Source organism: Rana temporaria, chromosome 9 (assembly GCF_905171775.1).
Source record: "Rana temporaria chromosome 9, aRanTem1.1, whole genome shotgun sequence".
Classification (NCBI taxonomy): Eukaryota; Metazoa; Chordata; class Amphibia; order Anura; family Ranidae; genus Rana; species Rana temporaria.
The window spans coordinates 174,349,034-174,373,424 of record NC_053497.1 but is presented as its reverse complement, the minus strand read 5'-3'; the positions used below and the strand labels follow the sequence as shown (position 1 = coordinate 174,373,424).

General features: G+C 44.1%; 1 protein-coding gene across 3 annotated transcripts in view; it reads right to left on the bottom strand.

Annotated features, from left to right (window-relative positions):
- Positions 1-24,391, bottom strand: part of DIAPH2 (diaphanous related formin 2) — a 1,333,979-nt gene that overhangs the window by 601,833 nt on the left and 707,755 nt on the right. For all 3 annotated transcript variants that reach the window (XM_040325027.1, XM_040325028.1, XM_040325029.1), the window contains one exon: positions 3,325-3,454. In XM_040325027.1, the coding sequence (XP_040180961.1) occupies positions 3,325-3,454 (130 nt within the window). The remainder of the gene's footprint in view (positions 1-3,324; positions 3,455-24,391) is intronic.

Genomic DNA, 24,391 nt, shown 5'->3' with positions numbered 1-24,391 from the left:
AGTGGGATTCTATTCCCTCGCGGGGAACCATACCTACGCAGCACCATCTCCGTGTTTATAGCAGCAAAGGATTATGGGGCTAAATAAATAGGCAACAACAAATAATTAGATTTTTTTTCAGCCATACAACAATATAATATATGTAGTTTTGCCTATCAGGGATTGCTTTTGTTTTATTATTTACTTGTATCCTCTCCCTGACTAAGTAGAAGTGTTGGACTATAAGGTCCCATTGAGGGGTTCAGAAGGAATCTTCTCCCTCAGGGTGCCCATAACAGGTAACAGCAAGGAACCCAAGCACCGCCATCTCTGTGTTTCTAACTGCAAAAGATTATGGGACTAAATGAATAGGTAACATCAAATAATTTTTTAGCCACATAACTATACAGAATATATGTAGTTTTTCCTCTCAGGGATTCGTTTTTGTTTTATTATTTACTTGTATCCTCTCCCTGTCTCAGCAGGAGTGTTAGACTAAGGGGTCCAATTGAGGGGTTCAGTGGGAATCTTCTCCCTCAGAGTACCCACACCTACACAGCACCATCTCCATGTTTCTAACAGCAAAAGATTATGGGACTAAATCAGTGGTCTCCAAAATGTGGCCCTTTGGTTGCCTTTATCAGGCCCCTGATGCCCTATTCCTCCAATAGACACCAACAATGGGGTACCGTTCCCTCCCACTAGCACCATCAATGGAGCTTTATTTCTCCAACTGACACCAATGATGGGGTACCATTCCTCTCACTGACACTAATAATGAGGCACCATTCTTCCCATTGACACCATCAATGAGTCTTTATTCCTCTAACGGACACCAAGAAAATACACAATTGCTCCCCATTGACACCATTGATGAGACAATTCCTCACATTGACACTATCAATGGGGCACTATCCCTCCAATTAGCACTATTGGGACACTATTCCTCCCTTTACAATCAGTGATAGGATATAATTTACTGACACTTACGGTGGGGATGTGTCTACTCTCACTGGCCATAGAGCGGCCCCCCTAAAGCCTTTGTTTAGAAAGTTTGGAGACCCCTGGTCTAAATAAATAGAAGAAGAACTGGATTTTTTTTAGCCATACAACTATTCCAAATATATGTAGTTTTACCTCTCAGGGATTGACTTTTGTTTTATTATTTACTTGTATCCTCTCCCTGGGATACATTTTTAACCACGGACAAACAACTAATGTAGGCACCACATCCCTTAATTTGAATAGATACAAGAGAATTTGTGGGATTTGTAAGGTGCAAATATGATACAGTGATCCAGGAAAATAATATATTATTATATTATTGAACAGTGATAAAAAATGGTCCAACAAGTACACAAAACCTGCTTCTTATGGATACAGCACTTTAGATGAAATTCCCAAAATGTTTCGCCCACATCCTGGGCTTCCTCAGGGGATGCTGTCCACTTGAGGTCCAAGCCTTCTTGGTCTGCAGTCGTCACAGAGAACCAAGAACTACAGGTGACCATAGGGGCATTCAAGGACCAGAAACAAAGGTTGCAAGAACGTTGAACTACCAGGGACATAGGGCCAGATTCACAGCGGAGATACTCCGTCGTATCTCTCAGAGTATCTATGCGGCTGATTCATAGAATCAGTTACGCATAGATAGCCAGAAGATCCGACAGGTGTAATTGTTTTACACTGTCGGATCTTAGGATGCAGTACCGCGGCCGCCGCTGGGGGGAGTTTGCGTCGTAAACCAGCGTTGGGTATGCAAATTAGGAGTTACGGCGATCCACAATGGTTTTTCGCGTTCGCTACGTCGCTGCTAGTCTAGTTTCCCGTCGCAAAGTTAGTGGTCGTTTTGGGTGCCTTAACTTTACACAGCAAACGTATTGCTGTATAAAGTATGGCCGTCGTTCCGGCGTCGAAATTTAAACATTCACGACGTTTGCGTAAGCCTTCCGGGAATACGGAATTACGCTACGCGCTTTTGAAAAAATGACGTCACTCCGCGCAAAGCACGGCGGGAATTTTGAAACGGAGCATGCGCAGTAGGTCCGGCGCGGGAGCGCGCCTAATTTAAATGGCACACGCCCATTTAAATTACGCGGGCTTACGCCGGAGGCCGCCGGAGTAATTTTTCACGTAAGTGAATCAGGCACTTGCGATGAAAAATTGCGGCGGTGTAACGTATCTACGATACGTTACGCCGCTGCGATTCTACCCGAATCTGGCCCATAGACTCTCCAAAGCGGGGTACTTGTATCTAGGACTGGTATCCTGCATTGGCATGCGTGTCCCTGTGTATCCGCTTCTCCCTGTCTAAGCAGAATTGGTGGACTATAAGACCCCCACAGATGCCTCAGCTCAGAGCTGGTCTGGAGACATCGGCTCTGGTGGTGACGTGGTCAGTAGGTTCCATCGATGTACTCACTAGGACAGAGGTGGCTCTTTAATTAGGCGGTCGCCTAAGGCCTTGCAGTCACAGGTACCCAATGCATTACCCCAGTTTTGAGGGACAGGGGACGTTAAGGCTGCTGTGCTCAGGCAGCGTTAAGAGCCCAGCGTCCCTAACAACCAGTGAATATCGGTGACACCACCCCTTGTGACGTCAATGACCCAGTATGCTCTCAGGCAATGATGTAACAAGGGGGCGGGTTCACCAGGTGAAATCACTGGGTGGCACCTGCCCCTTAGTTATTAAAGAGCAGGATCTGGAGGGCTTCCAGATTCCGATAAGCCCCCTGTCCGCAGACCCCTACAACCACCGGCCAGGGTTGTGGGGAAGAGGCTCTTGTCCTTGAATTATTTTTCCCATCATGGGCGAGAGTGGGGCCCCATGTCAAGTTTTGCCTAAAGCCTCACAAAGCCTAGAGCTGCCTCTGCACTAGGATGTTTGGGCTACTACAATGGTTCTCATGCATGGTGCAGGGTTTGCCCAAGGACCAAACCTAAAAAACCGAGTCAGGATAAAAAAAAAACTGTTATTTTATTGCTAAACGCTTGTTAACCACCTTACTCGCAATCCGAGGTTCCATTGTACTATTCAAACAAATTGCTGTGGGCCGCTAAAGTGTTTGGGTTTGACTTAAAGAAAAGGTGGCAACCCGGCCCATCGATGACATGTCCTTCATATAGATGAGGGGATCTGAACACTTTTTTTTTTACAAGCAAGCTGATGCAACTCAGATACAGCTTGAAGTATTACAAAAGCATATAAAGGCAACACCTTGGAAAACTTAAATGCAAACAAAGCAACTCAAAAAACAAATCGAAGCAACTCAAAACCACCTAAAAAAAAAAAGTTGCACTTGACCCTTAAGTTATGTATTGCACCAATAACCAGCCTTGTCCTACCTTTGCTGGCACACTCCACATGTTCAAGTTCTTCAGGAAACTTTTCGATCCCTGGGAATTTTTCTTCACAAATTTCTGCAAGAAAATGCAGTAAGGTGCTCTTCTGGTCCGAGGACTTGGTGTCTCGAATCTGCAGGAAATCACAAAACAATGGCATCATAACCCTCGTAAAAACGGCTCCATTGTAGAGTAAAGTCTTTTTAGAGTTGATTCAGAACAATACAGGAAATTAGAACCTCTCTAAACATAAAACACTCACTGGGCCTAGGGTGACCACGTGTCCCGGATTGCCCGGGACAGTCCCGCATTTTGCAGGTCTGTCCCGGGCACCTTCATTCCAGGACAGTATAGTGTCCCGGAATGAAACTGACACAGCCACCCCCCTGGGGGAATCTGATGTCCCCAAAAAAGGCTGCCACATCACCACTTTACTCAATGACAGTACTTGTCCTGGCCGGGAATGCCTGGAGAAGCACAATCCCTGCCCCCTACTTGTGATTGGAGAAATCATAAATCCCGCCTCTTGTGTCCAATCACTGTGCTGTGATTCGTTACAGCACAAGCTGATTTTTGGGAAGGTGTCCCTGAATTGTAGTTTGGAAATGTGGTCACCCTATCTGGGCCGTGTCTCCCTGAAGGCTTCGAACAGAACGATTTGGGTTTTTGGTTTTGCCACCCCCCACAATCCCACTTCTTCCATCACTTCAAACATTTGTACATCACCTGGGACCACTATGGCCAAGGATGACCTCTGGAGGGGAAGACTGCAACCAATTCTGATATCTTCCTAGTTGTACGATTTGCTGCTTGGGCACTGTGGGAGAACTTTGACCTTGGTTTCCTATAACCATACTACAATATGTCCTTTTTTTTCTCTAACCATGAATATACTAAAGTTATTTTACATAAATTCGCCTGCACCTCAACCACTTAAGCCCCGGACCATTATGCAGTTTAAGGACCTTTCCTCTTTTTGCGATTCGGCACTGCGTCGCTTTAACTGACAATTGTCGTGCAACGTGGCTCCCAAACAAAATTGGCGTCCTTTTTTTCCCCACAAATAGAGCTTTCTTTTGGTGGTATTTGATCACCTCTGCGGTTTTTATTTGTTTGCGCTATAAACAAAAATAGAGCAACAATTTTGAAAAAAATTCAATATTTTTTACTTTTTGCTATAATAAATTTCCCCCCAAAAAGATATAAAAAATTTTTTTTAGGCCGATACGTATTCTTCTACCTATTTTTGGTAAAAAAAATCGCAATAAGCGTTTAACGATTGGTTTGCGCAAAATTTATAGTGTTTATAAAATAGGGGATAGTTTTATGGCATTTTTATTAATATTTTTTTTTTTTACTACTAATGGCGGCGATCAGCGATTTTTTTCATGACTGCGGCATTATGGCGGACACATCGGACAATTTTGACACATTTTTGAGACCATTGTCATTTTCACAGCAAAAAATGCTATAAAAATGCACTGAGTACTGTGAAAATGACAATTGCAGTTTGGGAGTTAACCACTAGGGGGGCGCTGAAGGGGTTAAGTGTGACCTCATCTGTGTTTCTAAATGCAGGGGGGTGGGGCTGGACGTGTGATGTCATTGATCGTCTTTCCCTATATCAGGGAACATACAATCAATGACAGCGCCACTGTGAGGAACGGGGAAGGTGTGTTTACCCTCACCTCTCCCCGTTCTTCAGCTCCGGGGACCGATCGTGGGACTCCGGCAGCGATTGGGTCCACGGGTCCCGCGGCTGCGGTCACGGAGCTTCTGACCGGGTCACGGGTGCGCGAAAATGACAATTGCATTTTTTTTTTCAAAATTTTTTTTTTTTTGTTTATAGCGCAAACAAATAAAAGCCGCAGAGGTGATCAAATACCACCAAAAGAAAGCTCTATTTGTGGGTAAAGAAGGACGCCAATTTTGTTAGGGTGCCACGTCGCACGACCGCGCAATTGTCAGTTAAAGCAACGCAGTGCCGTATCGCAAAAAAAATGGCCCGGTCATTGGGCAGCCAATTCTTCCGGGGCTGAAGTGGTTAAATAAAGAAAATTTGCCATGGTTTAGGTCCTCTAATAATGAAAAGTGAAAAAATGATGCGCTCGCCCTAATGGTAATTAAATAGTATGATAAATAGTGATAAAAAAAAGTATATATAAATCTATAAATAAAATTAATAAATGCAGCAAACTTAAAGAATTAAGGCCCGGATTCACAGACACTGGCGCATATTTATGCCGCCGTAGCGTATCTCCTTTACGCTATGCCGACGCAGCGCAGAGAGTCAAGCACTGAATTCACAAAGCACTTCCTCCCAAATCTGCGCTGGGTTTCTCAGGCGTAAGTCGGCGTAAGTGGAAGTGGGCGTGAGCCATGCTAATGAGGCGTGACCCCATGCAAATGAAGGGCCGAGCGCCAGACAGATACGAATCGCCAACTGCGCATGCGCCGTCCTGTGGGCGCATCTCAGTGCGCATGCTCACAATCACGTCGGAACAACTGCCTAAGATACGACGGATCACTGCCTACGGCGTAAACGTAACCTACGCCTAGTCATATTCACGTCCTACGTAAACTACGTAAAATACGTTGGCTTGTGTTCCCTTTGCATGGATGCTGCTGAGTTACACCTCCTTTATGGGGCATAACTTTACGCCGGACGTATGACTTTACGCACACTGCGTCGGACGGACGGACGTTCGTGAATCGGCGTATCTCCCTCATTTGCATATGTGAATAGAAAATCAACGGGAGCGCCAAATACGTCCAGCGTAAATATGCGCCCACTCTACGCCGGCGTAGGCAAGTTAAGTCAGTCGGATGAAGACTATTTTCAAGCGCATCTTAGTTTCTGAGTCCGGCGCACAGATATGACGGCGCATATGTGCACTTACGCGGCGTATCTCGAGATATGTCGGCGCAAGTGCTTTGTGAATCCGGGCCTAAATACTTAATCCAACGTTCCTCTATAAACTCAAAAAATAAAAAGTTGGGCGTATTAATGAATACAGAGCTGCATTCACTTCTATCTTCTGTAGTTTGGCTTTAGTTTGCTTTTCATTGTTTAAAAAAAAAAAAAATAGGCATACAAAGTTAAGGGTGACGGAATTTTTAGGAGGAAGAGAATCAATATTCAATTAGACGGCAACAAGGAAAAATCCAGAGAAGCAGTTCTGGAACTTTTGTGAATGTTTTGTCTGTAATGAATTGCGAGTTCATTTTCTTTGAACAAAAAAAAAAAAAAAAACGCTTCGCAAACCAAAGTTCCAAGATTAGAAGCCCTACATACGTACTAAGCACTTTCCGCGTAAAGCTGGCGGTAAATGTGGTCTTTGTTAGATAGAACGGCGAACGGCCCGAGACTCACACAAGGAAAAAAAAATTAATTACGGGGACGTCGGAAAAAACCTTGACGGAACAATGAATTTTAAAGGGCGTTTGGCCCGGCGCCACGGCGGCGTACAATACCTATAATTTGACGGTAAATAAATGTTTGTATTATTTTTTTCACAGGAAATCATACGGTATTTAATGTTGGATTATGAGTCTATTGGGCTCACAAATGAAAATGTAATGAGTTTATTTGGCTGCCTGCTTAAAAAAAAATATTGGTTTGTATCCAAGTTTTATTGTTTTCTTATTAATGAAAAAAAAAAATTTGCTGGTTGTGACAACATGTTTAACGCATAGTGAAAAAGGACTACAGCGCTACTAACAAATAATCTCAAAGAAACCACACAAAAAATAACTAAATAATACAGCAGCGATCAAAAAGGTAGAATACCCATGATTAAGTCACGTGACGAGTGGCGATACGCGTGGGGGAGGAGCCTACAGTGACGGACCATCGGATGTCTATCCCGAGTTAGGAATCCACTTAAACTGAGCGGCAACATACCCTGTCTATAACATAAGCGAGGATACGTGAGTGCACTAAGTGCAGCCTTTATCCACATCTATATGGTACAATATTGCGCTATGTTTCCTTTCCTCCTCTTTTGCATGTGACTGAATGAAACTGGAAACATCTGATCGCTGCTGGAGGTTGTGGTAACCTGATCACATTGAAGTGAGAGCTTGGCAATTAGGGAAGGATCACTGCAGACTGACTGATTCAATCATCAGGACTTTTTCATGATCTACTCACATATATATTAAGAGTTTCTTCACCAGGGTTTTTTGCTTGATTGTATATGTACGATTCACATTGCACATGAGTTAATACGAGCGCATCAGTATTTATTCATGTTTAACGCATAAGCGGCATCCAAAATTTTATATACAGTCCATGTGTGAACAGAAGGTGGTCCGTTCTACCAATTGTAATCTTTTGAGTTGATAGAAAAGTTTTAACCACTTAAGACCCCGGACCATTATGCAGGTTAAGGACCTGGCCCCTTTTTTGCGATTCGTCACTGCGTCGCTTTAACTGACAATTGCGCGGTCGTACGATGTGGCTCCCAAACAAAATTGGCGTCCTTTTTTTCCCCACAAATAGAACTTTCTTTTGGTGGTATTTGATCACCTCTGCGGTTTTTATTTTTTGCGCTATAAACAAAAATAGAGCGACAATTTTGAAAAAAATGCAATATTTTTTACTTTTTGCTACAATAAATATCCCCCCAAAAAAGATATAAGAAAACTTTGCTCCTTCCTCTATAACTCTCCTCTCCTGAAATATTCTGCTCTGCTGGAGGACTCTGCTCCTTCCTCTATCTAACTATCCTCTCCTGAATTACTCTGCACTGCTGGAAGACTCTGCTCCTTCCCCCAACTCTCCTCTCCTGAAATACTCTGCACTGCTGGAGGACTCTGTTCCTTCCTCTATCTACAGTAACTCTCCTCTCCTGAAATAATCTGCAGTGCTAAAGGTCTCCGCTCTTTTCTCCATAACTCTTCTCTCCTGAAATTCTCTGCTCTGCTGGAGGACTCTGCTCCTTCCACTATAACTCTCCTCTCTTGAAATACTCTGCTCTGCTGGAGGACTCTGCTCCTTTCTCTAAAACTTTCCTCTCTTGAAATACTCTTCCCTGCTGGAGGACTCTGCTCCTTTCTCTAAAACTTTCCTCTCTTGAAATACTCTTCCCTGCTGGAGGACTCTGCTCCTTTCTCTAAAACTTTCCTCTCTTGAAATACTCTGCACCGTTGGAGGACTCTGCTCCTTCCTCTATCTAACTCTCCTCTCCTGAAATACTCTTCCCTGCTGGAGGACTCTGCTCCTTAGTCTATAACGTTCCTCTCTTGAAATACTCTGCACTGCTGGAGGACTCTGCTCCTTAGTCTATAACTTTCCTCTCTTGAAATACTCTGCACCGTTGGAGGACTCTGCTCCTTCCTCTATCTAACTCTCCTCTCCTGAAATACTCTTCCCTGCTGGAGGACTCTGCTCCTTAGTCTATAACTTTCCTCTCTTGAAATACTCTTCCCTGCTGGAGGACTCTGCTCCTTAGTCTATAACTTTCCTCTCTTGAAATACTCTGCACTGCTGGAGGACTCTGTTCCTTCCTCTATCTACAGCAACTCTCCCCTCTTGAAATACTCTGCAGTCCTGGATGACTCTGCTCTCTTCTCTATCTAACTCTCCTCTCCTGAAATACTCTGCTCTGGTGGAGGACTCAACTCCTTCCTCTAACTCTCCTCCCATAAAAAAAAAAAAAATCTGCTCTTCTGGAGAACTTTGCTCCTTCCAGTCCCCTCTGTTCCCATCACTTGCAGCCTAGTCCTTATTTCTGAAGCATGGAGACACAACAGCCCTTTTTTATGATCAGTGCAATAATAGAGTCTGGATCAGGTTTATAAAGCATCAATAATTTGCCAGTACAAAAAAAAAATATACACCTAGCAACACATGATCTTCTCGCTGGCCCCCTGCTGTGGCTGTTTTCCATTAAGCATCTATTAGATTCTTCAAAACGAGCTTGTAAAATTTAAACGGACTTCAGAAATGTATTTTTCGATGAAGTCTTTATATCCCGCTGTGTTGTCCTTTGACTGAGCTCTATGTATAGAACGCGGGAACTAGAAGAGAAAACTCGGCTTTGACGACGAGGCGGTAAGACAGACATTCTTAATATACATTAGCCTGGATTCTTTCCAAAGTCACACAAAAGACAATGAGTGCGTTAAGTAAGAGAGAACCCAAGATATGGTTGGCAAGAATTAACTGTCACAGCTCGAGACTGATGTGGTTGCCACTTAAAAATGTACAGAGAATTATTTTATTCCAAGATGGTTGACTCCAACGAGAAGAATTGCCTTTCTGTATGAGGCTACAGAGACTGTTACAAAAAGTAAAAAATAAATAAATAAAACATGGCATTTAGACAATGGCCCGGATTCACATACATCGGCGCATATTTATACGAAGAATACGTATCGGCCTAAACTGAGGGAAAAAAAAAGTTTTTTTTTATATATTTTTTGGGGATATTTATAATAGCAAAAAGTAAAAAATATAACATTTTTTTCAAAATTGTCGCTCTATTTTTGTTTATAGCGCAAAAAATAAAAACTGCAGAGGTGATCAAATACCACCAAAAGAAAGCACTATTTGTGGGGAAAAAAGGACGCCAATTTTGTTTGGGAGACACGTCGTAAGACCGCGCAAATGTCAGTTAAAGCTACGCAATTTCCCGAATCGGAAAAAGGGGCAAGGTCCTTAACCTGCATAATGGTCCGGGTCTTAAGTGGTTAAGATGGCCCTGGATGGACATGTATAATTTTTCAACCTTATCCACTATAAAACAATTCTAACTGTTTGTAACATCCTCTTCCTAGGTGCTTAAGCTCAGCTTTGTATCACCTTTGTCCCCGGAAGACGAGAAGAAAGTACCCCGGAAATCGGCACTTTACATTCAGCTCGCCTTTCAGCATGAGAAACTAAACCCAAACAACAAACGCCCGGAGAAGTTTTGAATATCGGATGAGCAGGATTTAATGTAAAACATAAGGAGATTTTCCAAGGTCCTGCCAGTAAAATATTTACTTTATCTTTTATAGCCTCGGGTATAAAATAAGGTAGGACTCCCGGGGCAAACCTCACATTGTCTACATAATCCAATACCGTCGGCAGGAAGCGCGAGCATTAGTGGATCGCCGTGAAAGCCGGTCAAATAATCCTGAGAAGTTTCTGGCGTTCTAAAGACCGTGAAGCTTGGAAACAACATTGAGAAAGAGAAAACGATTAAGCTAAAATGCATAATCTATTCCACTCTCCGAGACGATTGCTTCCACCGACCACAGAGGCCCAGAGAATGCTACGGAATGCATTTCTTCTTAAAGATGATATTCAATCTGCTTAAATTTCAGCTTTCCTAGTCTCTGCCCTTGACACCATGTTAGTGATGTTAATCAATGTGTTCATTGCATTTTTGGATAAAACGTTTCCATTCTTATTACATAGATGTCTGTGATGTCATCAGTGGGTTTCTGTGCGTCTCTATCAGGGCTGGACTGGGACAAAAATTTGGCCCGAGACTTCATCCAGACTGACCCACTTTGACAGGTCTCTCCCATGGCGGCCGGACAACTCCCACACCCCCCCCCCTCTGCCACCCAAGCCCCCTCTCCCCCTTCAAGATTAGGCAGAAGTGAGAAACTCCAAGGCCATAGCTGTTGAGTCAGCTGTCTGTCCCCTCCCCACTGCTCCTCTGTCGTCCCCCCTGCTTCTTTGTCCCCCCAGGTGAGCGCTGCGGGGAGGGAGAGGAGGTGAGCACTGCGGTAAGGGAGAGACAGAGAAGCGGAGGGGGGCGGCGGTCCGCTGTCACTGAAGCCGGCCCACTGAGCCATCGGCCCACTGGGAAACTCCCTGTAGTCCCAATGGCCAGTCCATCCCTGGTCTCTATGCAATGCAGGCAGGTCATACCGGTGGGAGGGGCTGGGAAGGAGCTGTACATAGCGTCCTGAAAACATCACAGCACCCTCCCTCAGTACTTCTCTCAGTAGCCCTCAACCCTGATGCAACCCCATGGGAGGGGTCAAATGCCTTGATGGGTGGGTTCACCATTAATGAATAGGAGTCATTAGGCATGGATCATTTGCATACAAACTGCTCCAGGTAACGTCCACACGGGATGCTGAGCCTCCATGATTGAAAGAAACAAAGTCCAATTAATGAAATGGGGGGCCATGGACTGTCAGACTGGAGAGGAAAGGGCTAGTTCTATGGTCTTCAAACTGCCACTGATGGGGCAGATGTGGCCCTTTGTTGGCATTACTCAGCCCTTGGGACATTATTTCTCTTACTGATATAGACCATTTAGGCTTTGAAGAAGGACGCACGCCCCAGAAACCCGTCAGCCGTCCAGATGTCTGAGGTTCTACTGGCAGGTGCCGCAAGGTCCAGTCCAGCTGTCTGAAAAGCGCTTACTTTATTTCCCTTGTGAATAGGACTATTGCTTTTTTATTCTGTTTTTAATTAAATTTTAAGTGGTAATGCACAAGGTCGGTGCGCCCTCTTTTCTTTTCTTTCTGTTTTAGCCATAAGAACACCCGTTGTTCTGTGGAGGGCTGCAAGACTTCAGACTTTGCCATTAGACTATACTGCTGTACCCAGTTTTTGCGAAACACCAGAGCGCAGGAGGTTTTTTGTGTTACTGTTGTTCTTACTGATATGGGACACTATTCCTCCCACTGCTACCAAGTGTTGCACCCTGGGCTTGAACAGGGATGCTGCCAAATCTAGTTTGCTAGGTGGTAACTAATTGTTAGGGGATCTTCTGATTCTTTACCTAACTCTGAGTTTGATGCACCTCTCCCCTCTACCACTGGGTAACACTACAGCATTGGAATGATAAGGTGCATATGAACTTGGAGTATGAGTGGAAAGGTTGCTCCCAGCTGCTAGGCCAGAACCCAGAGGCCTATTTGGGAGTTCCCTGCCCTGGTTGCTTGGCAGTCTGAGGCCTACCCAGGATAAGAAGGAGCAGCGTAGGATTGGGGCTTCATGTCGGAAGCCTAACCAAGTTGCATGGGTTCTACCGGCCAGAGAACCCCTCCAAGTTTGGTAGTATACAGAACTGTGTTGAAGTCAACCAACCAAGTTCAGTTTCTGAAGAAAACAGCTTGTTCAGGCGCAGTTCAGCTTTAAGGCGTCCGGAGTTGTACAATCAATATACTGTTCTATTTTTTGTGAGTTTAGGAGTCTGCCAAGTGCTTTTGCACCTGCTCAAAGGGTGTCTTGGCCCTAACCCTCTCTCCCCATTTCTTTAAGAGAAAAAACATTTCTTTACTGTCTGGCGTCCAACTTAATGTACACTACTCTGCACCCACTATGCCTCGTGACCCACACTGTGAGAATGGATGTCAGCTCTCCCTGAACCTGAAGTTCACCATCAGCTTTTCAGGGGTCGGGGCCATGGCTGCACAATGATGGACTATTTCTTCCACTGACCCACTGACACCAATGATGAGGCACTATTTCTCCCACTGACACTAATGATGGGTCACTATTCCTTCCACTGACACCAATGATGGAGCACCATTTCTTCCACTGACATCAATGATGAGTGGCGGGATCTCTCATAGCAAAATAAAACGTTCAAACCTATCAGTAGCTGTACCTCATTTTACTAGGTTTCATTCTGGACTTCACAACAAAGCATCAAAGACACCCATTATTTTAATTCCCCGTACACACGATCGGATTTTCCATGGGAAAAACCTTAAATGTTTTTTCCGACGGAATTCTACTCAATCTTGGCTTGCATACACAAACTTTCAAACGCCAAGAACGTGGTAACGTACAACACTACGACGAGCCAAGAAAATCAAGTTCAATGCTTCCAAGCACGCGTCGGCATTTTGCGGGTCGGAATTGCTACAGACGATCAGAATTTCCGATCGGAATTTTTGCTGTCTGAAAACTTGACTACCAGCTCTCAAATTTTTGTTGGCGGAAATTCCGACAGGAAAAGTCCGATGGAGCCTACATATGGTCGGAATTTCTGATCAAAAGCTCACATCAAACTTTTCCTGTCGGAAAATCCGACCGTGTGTACGGGGCATAACAGTCGTATAGTACTGCTTTTACCAGCCCTCCCCCCCCCAGTAGGAAATTGTTGTGACCCATTGCCTGTTTTTGTTACATTAATTCCTCCATGTGCGCTTTTAAAAACCTCCGTAGGATGGGATTTTACCAGCAGAAGCGAGGAAGCAAAATGCTGAAATAGTGCTCTGTGCTATTTAACATGCTGATAGACGGAGAACGTGAATCTAATATCTACAATTTGTAGGCTTAGAGACGACTTCACCAGCCATGGGATAACAGCGGGAAAATGAATAGATTGAGATCAAGTGGCGGGCTAAAGCGCAGAGCCCCCTGTAGGTGCAAGAAGGTGTACGTGTGTGTGATTGGGGGAAGGAGGGGGGATGTAGCCAAGGATGTGGAAATTACAGAGAGAGAAAAAGTTTGAATTTACTTCTAAAACAGAAAGTTTCCCATGGTGCCAGTTTACCGATGACTGAAGAGTTTGTTACAGGTGGAGTTGACTCTTTCTGTGCCTTTGGGACTTTAGCAGAGAGATCTCCGTACCATAGTTCTATACTTTCAGTCTTGGTTCCACGGAACACAGGTAAACTCACCCATAGTTCACGCAGGCCTGCCCAGTGACCAGGTGGTCTGACCCATATACCATCCAACCAGTGACCACAATGGCTCACCCAAAACGTAAATCCACCATAATGCACAGCACCATCAAGACTGGGGTCTATAATGAAAAGAAAATCCGGGACAGTCCTGCAACTATATGATTCCGTTAACACCAACTTTAGAGTTTCAGGTGTTCCCATACCCCAGTTATGCAGGAATTGCCCACTCCCCTCCCCTTGCCCTATGACCATATTGCAGTGGTTCCCAACTTGGAGAAATGGGAACACCAACAATTCTAAATTCTTTGGGAACAGAACTACATAAATGTGAGACTGTCTCAGATTTTCCAGGATAGTCCCACATTATAGACCTTGATGTGTCCCGGGGGACGTTCAGGGATCATGGTGTCATCCCTATTTGAGTTACTGCACATGTGCATTAAGTCAACAAGGCATTCATTCGCTTTCTGATAACGTAGCAATACGAAACATACGATGAGACGCCTTCCTGTCACGTCACTTCCAGGTCCCAGCTTCCGTTTTTTTTATTCCAGTGGCGGTGGAGCACATGCCGATTCCCAGTACGAGCAGGGCAAAGTTCGGCCAACACGCACTATCTCCCAGTGCCGGGACACAAGTATTAGTCACAGCGCCCTCTACCAACACTATACACACAAGGCATTCCCTATGGCAGTGGCTCCAAACCCGAGTCCTCAAATACCACATTTTCAAGATTTTCTTCACCTTCCACGGGCACTTTAAATCAATGCCAATTGTTTGAGATTCATGACAGCTATTTTATCTAAAGGAAATTCCCAAAACATGGTCTGTTGGGGGTAATTGAGGACTAAGGTTGGGAACCACTGCCATAATGAATGCTTTGTTGAGTTGCTGCACATGCAAAGTACCTCAAGTAATCTGTGATCTCTTTACATTGCCCAGGACACAGCACCATTGAGACCAATGTCTATAATGCGGGACTGTATCAGATTTGCAGGAATAGTCCCACATTATAGACCTTAGCCCTGATGGTGCTGTGTCCCAGGGGGTGGGACCACTGACATAATAAATACCTTATTGAGTTATTACATATGTGCAGTAACTTAGAAAGGGGCAACACTGTGGTCCCATATTTCGGGAGACAGCACAATTGGAACTAAGTTTTATAATGCGGGACTGTCCCGGCAAATTTGGGACAGTCCCGCATCTATATGGTTCTGTTAACACTGATTTTTGAAGGGTTTTGAGGGTTTCCATTCCCCAAGAAAGAACTTATTTGATATGGACCTTTCATGAAAATGCAAACCTCAATTAGATTGCTGGTGGGAGGGACTGGCAGGGTGCTGAACAGCTCCTTGAAAACATCACAGTACCCCGACTCAGTATTCCTCTCAAGAGCTCTCAGCCCTGATGTAAATAGTGGGTTGGCTCTTGGGAGGGGTTATGCAAATGTATTGATGAGTTCCATGCAGACCACATTAGGTATTGCCCAAATGTGATGCTAATCTTCTATGATAACCTAAAATCCGATGAATGAAAGGGGTGGCCCCTCAGGCACGGACTGGCCATAGGGTATACCGGGCATATGCCCAGTGGGCCACGACAGCCCGCGGGCCGGTTGCGGCCCACAAACGGGCCCGCAGGCCGCATGTCACATCTCCCCAGGGGTGTACCAAGGGGTTGCAGGCCGAGAGGGGATGCCCATGTTTACCTGATAGCAGAGATCCCCCGCCACCAACACAGCGCCAGATAGAGAGAGAGAGATGAGCAGGGCGATTTCTCCCCTCCCCTTGCTGCCCGCAGGACCAGTTAGAGGAGAGAAGATGCTTCGACTCCTCCCCCTCCTCTCCTCATGTGTTTGCCCAGCCCACTCTCCCCGACAGACACTGTTCTACTGCCTAAAGGGATGTGGGCGGGAATATTCAAGACAAAGCCAAACAGAAAGGAAAGATGGAGTCTTATATCTATCCATCCAGTCAGTCCCTCCTGCCTCTGAGTGAGTACTGTGAGTACTGTAAACTGATGTAAGGGTGCCCTTCATTCCCCTCTCTCTCTCTCTCTCTTTACCTTTCTTTCTCTCTCCCTATTATCTATCTATCTTTATCTATCTATCTATCTTCTGTTCCTTCTTTCTATCTTTATCTATCTTCCTTACTATCTATCTATCTATCTTCCTTTCCTTCTTTCTTTCTATCTTTATCTATCTTCCTTCCTTTCTATCTATCTTCCTTTCTATCTCTATCTATCTCTTCCTTCCTCCCCTTCTTTCTTTCTATCTTTATCTATCTTTCTTTTGTTATCTATCTTCCTTTCTATCCATCTATATTAATATATCCATCTTCCTTCCTCCCCTTCTTTCTATCTTTATCTATCTTTCTTTCTTTATCTATCTTCCTTCCTTTCTCTCCCCCCCCTCTCTCTCTCTATCTACCCTTCTTTCTTTCTATCTTTATCTATCTTTCTATCTTCCTTCCTTCCCTTCTTTCTATCTTTATCTTTCTTTCTTTCTTTCTTTCTTTCTCTCTCTATCTATATCTATCTATCTTTCTTTGTTTCTTTCTCCATCTTCTTTCCTTCCTTCCCGTCTTTCTCTATCTATCTATCTATCTATCTATCTATCTATCTATCTATCTACCTTCCTTTCTTTCATCTTTCTTTATCTTTCTTTGTATCTATCTTTCTTTCTCTCTCTGTCTATATATATTTCTTTATCTCACCCCACATCCCATCACTAACCCCCATCTCGCCTCGCCCCCCCGGGCTGCTCAGTCTAAAATGCCCGGGCCTATTTTTTGTCCCAGTGCGGGCCTGGTCAGGGGTAGTCAGGCTAGGAAGAACCAGATGATGCTGGACATCCTCCATCAATGAAATGAGGCGGGGCTCTATCTGACATGCTGCAGCTTCTAATGCACATTGTGAGAAGCTTTAATTGTGCAGTGAAATCAGGAGGAAGCTATTTTAGTCCAGAAGTGGAGCCGGTACAACTGTGCAAGACCGAAGGGAAGACTGGAGTTCAGTTTCAAATAACATTATTCAATTCTCTGCATTACTGTAAAATCATTCTTTACCGCTCAGGTTATCATAAAGTGGAATATTTTTATTATCTTAGTCATCCTTAAAGGCAATAAAGAGAGTTGAACACGTCTCCGTTCTCTCTCCATAATCATCTCACCGATGAGTACCCGTCGGTGATTATTATCCAGCTCCATCCGTTAAAGTTTCACCACATTTCATAATTGTGTAAAGGACTGAGTAACTATAGTGTCTCCGTAATGAGAGAGAAAACACACAGCTGTGTAGGTAATGGATGGAACAAATACGAGTGCGGCAATTCAGCCGAGGGCGGTGAAGCTTCGCGGAATGTTAAAAGAGTTCTCCAGTCCAAACTGAAAATCAAACATCAAAAATGTACATCAGGGACTGCCAGCCGGGACTTCTTCTAATGCTGTGTACAGGACTGTCCAATCCAGGAACCTGGGACTGCTGGGTGGAGTTGGGCTGAATACCCCCCCCCCCCTCCTGGTTCGGTTCGTGGTAGAACTCTCGAACATCACAAAAGTTGGGACCAGCAATAGGCTGCGGGCACCTATGAGACCATTCAATTATCACTACCCTCTGATGAACGTGGTGACCTCCCAGCAACCACCCCTCAGACGCTTAAATGGTCAGAGGGCCCCTGTCAACACCCATTTGATCCCAAAAAAAGAAGGAATGAAAGGACAGTTTGACAGTTCTCATGTACCATCAAATCAGGAACATCTGTCAAGTTTGAGAACCGATAATATCTGGCTCATCGACTGAACTCTGATAGCACACAGGACTCTGCAAGTACAGTGCCTTGAAAAAGTATTCATACCTCTTGCAATTTTCCACACTTTGTCATGTTACAACCAAAAACATAAATATATTTTATTGGATTTTATGTGATAGACCAACACAAAGTGGCACATAATTAAGCGAAAACTAACGCGCAGAATCCGAAATCTGAAAGATCCAACAAAAATTGCTTTATTTTCGTTGCTACAACAGTTTGATATAGATAGAAGATTCGACATGACGATGACAATAGCAATCTGTGTCTATCGAACGTGTGTGGTCGAATGTGCCTAACCTTAACTCTATTAGTCCAAGATTATTCTACATAGAGAGGAAAGATTTGACATTATAGAGACAGTGTTGGGGTAGACCATTTGACATGAATGACGAAGATTCGACGAAGCAGCAAAAAACATACAAACGTTGAGTCTGTCATTGAAGGATTATGGTGTCTGTCGAATGTTCTAAGAAGATTAGACGGAGCAGCTAAACTGTAAATCTTACATTTTCGGTCAAATTCTCGGCCCATAGGCTAAAGAAGAATGCGACTGTTGGTTGACCAGTATTAATAATTTATAAATATAATTATTACTAGTGTCATACAACATTAGAATTCTTCTATCGCTTGTAGGCGGAACATTCGACCGGAAATGTACGATTGCGACGTCGTACAGTTTAGCTGCTCCGTCTTATCTTCTTAGAACATTTGACAGACACCATAAGCCTTCAATGACAGATTCGACCTTAAATAATTCAGATTTTCGGACGAATGCATTTTTTAACAAAACAAAATAAAAACAAATTTAGTGAGTAACTAAATAAATGTATTTTTCTGGCGGAAACGAAATTACGAAACAAATTATTTCCGTGTGTGCATGTCTAGTGATCACTATTATCAATCACAGAGATCAACACAATAAATGGCATGAAAGGATTGGTCACAGCGATCACATGGTACCGGCAGTGGGCCAGTACCATGATCTGTCACCTGCTGTGTCCACACATCGCGACGCAGCATGACCCATGGGGAGCACGCGAGGCACGTCCTGGGGAGCACATAATAAGACGTCCACCAAGAACTAGAGAGCTCCGGATGGTTAAAATCCTCCCACTTGCCTCTTGTGATCTCTGTTGCAGATATTTGGTCCCATTGAATGTTGTGCAATAAGGTTCTCAACTTTTTAATTGAAGTCAACTTTAGAACTCTTGTCATACCAACTTGCTTCCCTTTCCTGAAACCTTTGAAAAATGTGATTGCATCATGGTTGCCCTAGTTGTCCATAATGTGGACTTCTATAATAAACTCAATGTTGTTTGAAGATTAATAGGACCAAAAGAGCGTTTTCCCTTGTTGGGGCTTCTACCATCTGTTCCATGAACGTGTCCTGCAAGAAGTTGAAGAAATGGCAAACCGTTGTTGACTATGCAGTTCCAGTTGCCCAGTCAATAATCAGAATTATATTTAGGGGGTTTGGCGTGGGGTTTGTTTTGGGGGGTAAAACGAGGGTAAACAGATGGAAAAAAAAGTTTTGGGCTATAACTATGGTCAACTCCATTCAAAATGACTTCCTGTCTCCAGTGCCCCACATCATTGCTCTGGACAATCTTCATGATGGTAACAAAGATGGACCATGCCAGTGCTAAGCTTGTAGTCTTCAACCACGGTTGCATTTCACAAGGTGACAACTTGGAGACAGTTGTCACCCAATAACAGGAAGTGCCAGGACAAGTACTTTAATGGCCGGTATTTCTTTTACTGAAAATTGCAATTTTTTGAAATGGGAAATCTTATATAAGATTTTAATCATTGGGTTTAGCTTGAATTTAAGAAATGCTGTAAAGCTTTGCGATCAACTGCGGGCAAGAAAACAGGAATATCATCGAAAATACCGCAGCCGCCAAACAAGGAGACCATCCTTCCAACAAAGCAAATCCTCCTTCGTCTCTAATCGCTAATTCTTGCCTCTGATTATCTTTACGGATTCTCACAATGCTTAATACTTAAGCAATCATAAATGCTCCAGTGCATACATCAAAACAGCCCCTCATCCTCTGCCAGACTGGACACGGGATGTGAATTCTAATGGAGCTTCGCTTTATTTAAACAAAATTAGGTTCCGTGTTCGGTGCCAAGGTTTGTTTACAAATCATTGGTTTCTTACATAATGCCACACGTAGCAATGCAAAATCCAGAAAGATAATGCATTTTTAAGCATATGCAATTACCATAAAGACATTAGTGCTCTTGCTGCGACTTGACAGACTTAATATACACTTTCTAGGCTGCCTTTCCAAGCTTGTCACAATGAAAACATAAAGAGAGAGAGAGAGAGAGAGTAGTCTGTCTTTGGTCGTCTGAGCTGACAATGGATCAGTGGGTAGCAATTTATCATTGAATGATCTCCCTTGGCTTTTTGGGGCCTCTACCTGATGTTCCAAAATTCACAAATACGGCTAGGTTGGTTGGAGCATAACCAAAAGAGCCCTGGTGGATTGTCCAGGGCCCTATTTCAGTAGTAAATAGGCAAATTGGCCCCTTAAAAGGAAACACTGCTGAGTCGTCTATAAAGGGAGAAGAAGGTCCAACAGGACCCCAGGGTTATTGGAGAGCAGCCTGTAGACAAGTGCAGTCTATTTTCTCCACTGCAGGTGGCGCTCATCAATATGAGGAGGAGGAAGTCGAGGAAGTCGAGAGGAACCTAGTTCCTCTATGGTCTCCTTGGTCACAGAGAGGCAGAATCCGATTAGATGCTGGCACAACATGTGACTTTGGTGGCCATCTATAAAGGGAGCCACAAAAAGCCACAAAAAGGGAGCAGAAGGTCCAACAGGACCCCAGGGTTATTGGAGGGCAGTTTGTAGACAAATGTAGTCTATTTTCTAGACTGTAGGTGGCGCTCATTCATAGCAGCAATGCAGGTGGAGGAAGAAGTCAAGAAGAAACTAGTTCCTCTATGGTTTCCTTGGTCACAGAGAGGCAGGACCTGATTGGATGCTGGCACAACCTGTGACTTTGGTGGCCATCTTGGGTCAGGTGGAGTCTATTTAAGACTCTGTCTTGGCGAACATTTTGCAAGTGGCTACCCGTCTGTCTGTTTCAGTTTATAAGTGTAGACATGCAGATCTGCCCTTCTCTGCTCTAGATTCCCGACATGAGGTCTCTCGATAACACAGCAGGTTTTGTTTTTTGAATCCCCTTTGTAACCTATATTTTGAACTTGATGCTGCCAGTAGACCCGTTATTCTTCTACTGCCTGTGACAGGGTGACAATGCTGCAGTGATAAAGCACAGCAGCGTTGTCACCCTGTGAAAAGCCTCCCCTTGAGGGTAAGCCAAATGTATTTAGCTCTTCCATGGAAAACGTCCTTAAATCCTAGCTGTATGGCTTGTGTGTTAAGCTGCGAGCTGTGAGCTGAAAGCAGGAGTGTAAATTCAATGCATGTCATATTAAGGTCCCTGAGCAAAAAAAGTGTCCTAGTTTATAATGATAGATGATCAGGTGACTCTTATTCTTTTAGAAAAGGGGCAAATAATCAATATCTCATGATCTGCTGGCACTATTCAATCCTTTAAATACCTGGGTTGATGCGCCTTCTATATTTTGCGTGCACCTATGTTACGGTTATTATGTGGGCCCCGGTGCGGCGCTGGAGGCGGGGGGGGGTGTCTACAAAGTCACTGCATGCCGTGATCGTATTATTTTTCTTTTTTGATATATTAATCATATCTGTCCAAATGTTATTCAGGATCAGCTACCTAAAGAGCACAATCATTAAGAGAAACACATATATTTGACTAGAATTACATGTACCTACTCATGTCTGTGAGCAATTCTTTAAAATAAAACAGCGTGCACAGGGATTTAATTATGATGTATATTTAGGCAGTGATAACAGCCCCGGGCAATATAGATTTCAGCTCCCATGTTCTGTTTAATATTCGGCAGCTGTAATACGGAAGAAAACCGTCTATTCGATACACACTCAATTTTACATTTATTCACAAACAAAAAATTATTTTAATGAGAAATTCCAGTTAAAAGGGTCCCTATTAAAAAAAAACAAAAAAACACAAATTGCATATACAGTGGGCCAGATTCAGGTACCGCTGCGCACTTCTTACGGAGGCGCAGCGTCCCGTTTTTGCCCTGCGCCCCCGCAAATTATTTGCGCTACGCTTCATTCACGAAGCAGTAGCCACGTAATTTGCGTGGGCGCTCCTCAAAAATGCCCGGCGTAAGGGCACATAATTTAAATGATCCCGTAGAGGGGCGTGGATCATTTAAATTAGGCGCGTTCCCGCGTCGAACGTAGTGCGCATGCTCCGTCGGGAAACTTTCCCGACGTGCATTGCGGCAAATGACGTTGCAAGGACGTCATTTGCTTCAAAGTGAACGTAAATGGCGTCCAGCGCCATTCACCATTCACTTACGCAAACAACGTAAAATTTAAACTTTGCGACGCGGGAACGACGGATATACGTAGCATTGGCTGCCCTTGCTATTAGCAGGAGCAGCCTTACGCGAAACCCGACGAACGGAAACTACGTAAACTGCGTACGCAGGGCTCGCGTAGGGTAGTGAATCGGCGTTAGTATGCAATTTGCATACTATACGCTGACCACTACGGGAACGCCCCCTAGCGGCCATCGTAAGATTGCAGCCTACGATATGACTGGCATAAGAGCCTTATGCTAGTCATATCTTAGGCTGCCGTCGGCGTAACGAGGTTCCTGAATCAGGAGCATTCGAAACGCCGGCGCAAGTAAGCAATTGCGCTGCGTAACTATGGTTACGCAGACGCAATTGCTACCTGAATCTGGGCCAGTATATGCAAGGTTGGTATTCAAAGGTTTTGCATACAACAGCCTCAAACCTCCTCCTGGGGTCCCCACTGTGCCATCAAACGCAGCCACTGTGCCCATCAAACGCAGCCACTGTTCCATCAAACGCTGCCACTGTGCCCATCAAACCCTAGGGGGCGAGGGGTTAACACTAGCCCCCTAGTGTTAACCCCTTCCCTGCCAGTGTCATTTACACAGTAATCAGTGCATTTTTATAGCACTGATTGCTGTATAAATGTCAATGGTCCCAAAATAGCATCAAAAGTGTCTAATGTGTTCGCCATAATGTCGCAGGTCTTTAAGCTGCCTAAAGGTCCGGGTCTTAAGTGGTTAACAAACTTACAATTCAACACTGCCACAAATTTGTGGCAAGTTAACCTTGCTATCTGGGTATCTGTCCAGATCCGGTAACTCATGCTGGGAGTGCAGGCTGGGGAAGAGCTGAAATACAAGCATTAGGAAAAGAGACGCAGCGGTATCCATGTCTAGGCCCCGTGGACGGGACGAAACGTGTTGGGGGTGTGTGGCCTGGATGGAGTCTGGGCAGAGACTGCTTTTACTATCGATATCGCTGGGTCTTGTTGGATGTGCGGGACTTGGGATGTTTCCTTTCCTAGATTTTTGACAAGCCACAGCCAAAATTTGCTGTAATAATGTTACTAGATTATCCTCCTTGTTCATCTATGGAAGCTCTTTGGGGGTCTACAATACTTTTTTTGCTATGCAGTATATACAGAATATTTTGTATTATTACTACTGGAATATGAGTCATGGTCGAACGGAAGTAAATTGTCCTTTGCCGAGGGAGAGGGTGAAAGGCCATAAGCAGAAGACAGGAATGTAAAGCAAACAAGTTCAAGATGTACAACATGTGATTTATGGTTATGAAGCAGAATAAAGAACAATGATTTATAAGAATACACTGAATGATGACAGCCAGGTAAAAAAAAGAAAAAAAGGGCACTACAAATATGGATGGAATTTGTGGGTCAAGGGCTTGTGCAAACAAACAAAAAAAAACACTCACCCAAAAAAGAAAAGATTTTGCTTCAAAGCTGAATTCCAGGCGAATTATATTAGTTGGAAGGCACATCTTGCTTTAAAGGAACATGACGGTACGTTCCCTGCGAATCAATTTTTTGATGCAAACCACTCTATATAGCAGCTATTGGGAGGCCTTGGTGTTACTTCAATATATACGGAGTATAACAAGCATGCACCTGGGTACACCTGCATTTTCAGTGATACATACGTTTGTAACCATGCGATTCCATATATTCTCAGTATATTTTATCTTTTTGCCAACCATGTTTCCTACACCCACCGTCATTGACTAGAGCTTGTTACGTAACACAGCATTGCATACGCTATGGGCATTTTCTGATATTCTCCACTTATACCATTTTGGCTGGCTCCTGTCAGTGAGAGCAGTGGGTCTCTCCCTCTCCCCCCCATCCCTCTCTATTGGGGGAGGTTCCCTCCTCTATGTCCACCCCCCCCCCCCCCCAGTGATAACCTCTGTGTCTGCCCCTGGTCGTACACCGTCCTCTCCTCTGCATCCGAAGTTGATCAGCCCCCACCCAATCAATCCTGAAGAAGCAAGTATAGCTTGTGAAACACGTTGACGTTTAATTATGGAGCAACAAGTGGCCGGGTTCCTCCACATTTACCCTGGATTTCAATATTGGACTTCAGTATATTCTATGAATGAATGAATGAATGAATGAAAAACTTGTATAGCGCGGCAAATGCGAACCAAATCGCCTCTGGGCGCTTGTTGTTCCTGTCTCCTTTGATATCAAAAGAGATGAGTTTTGA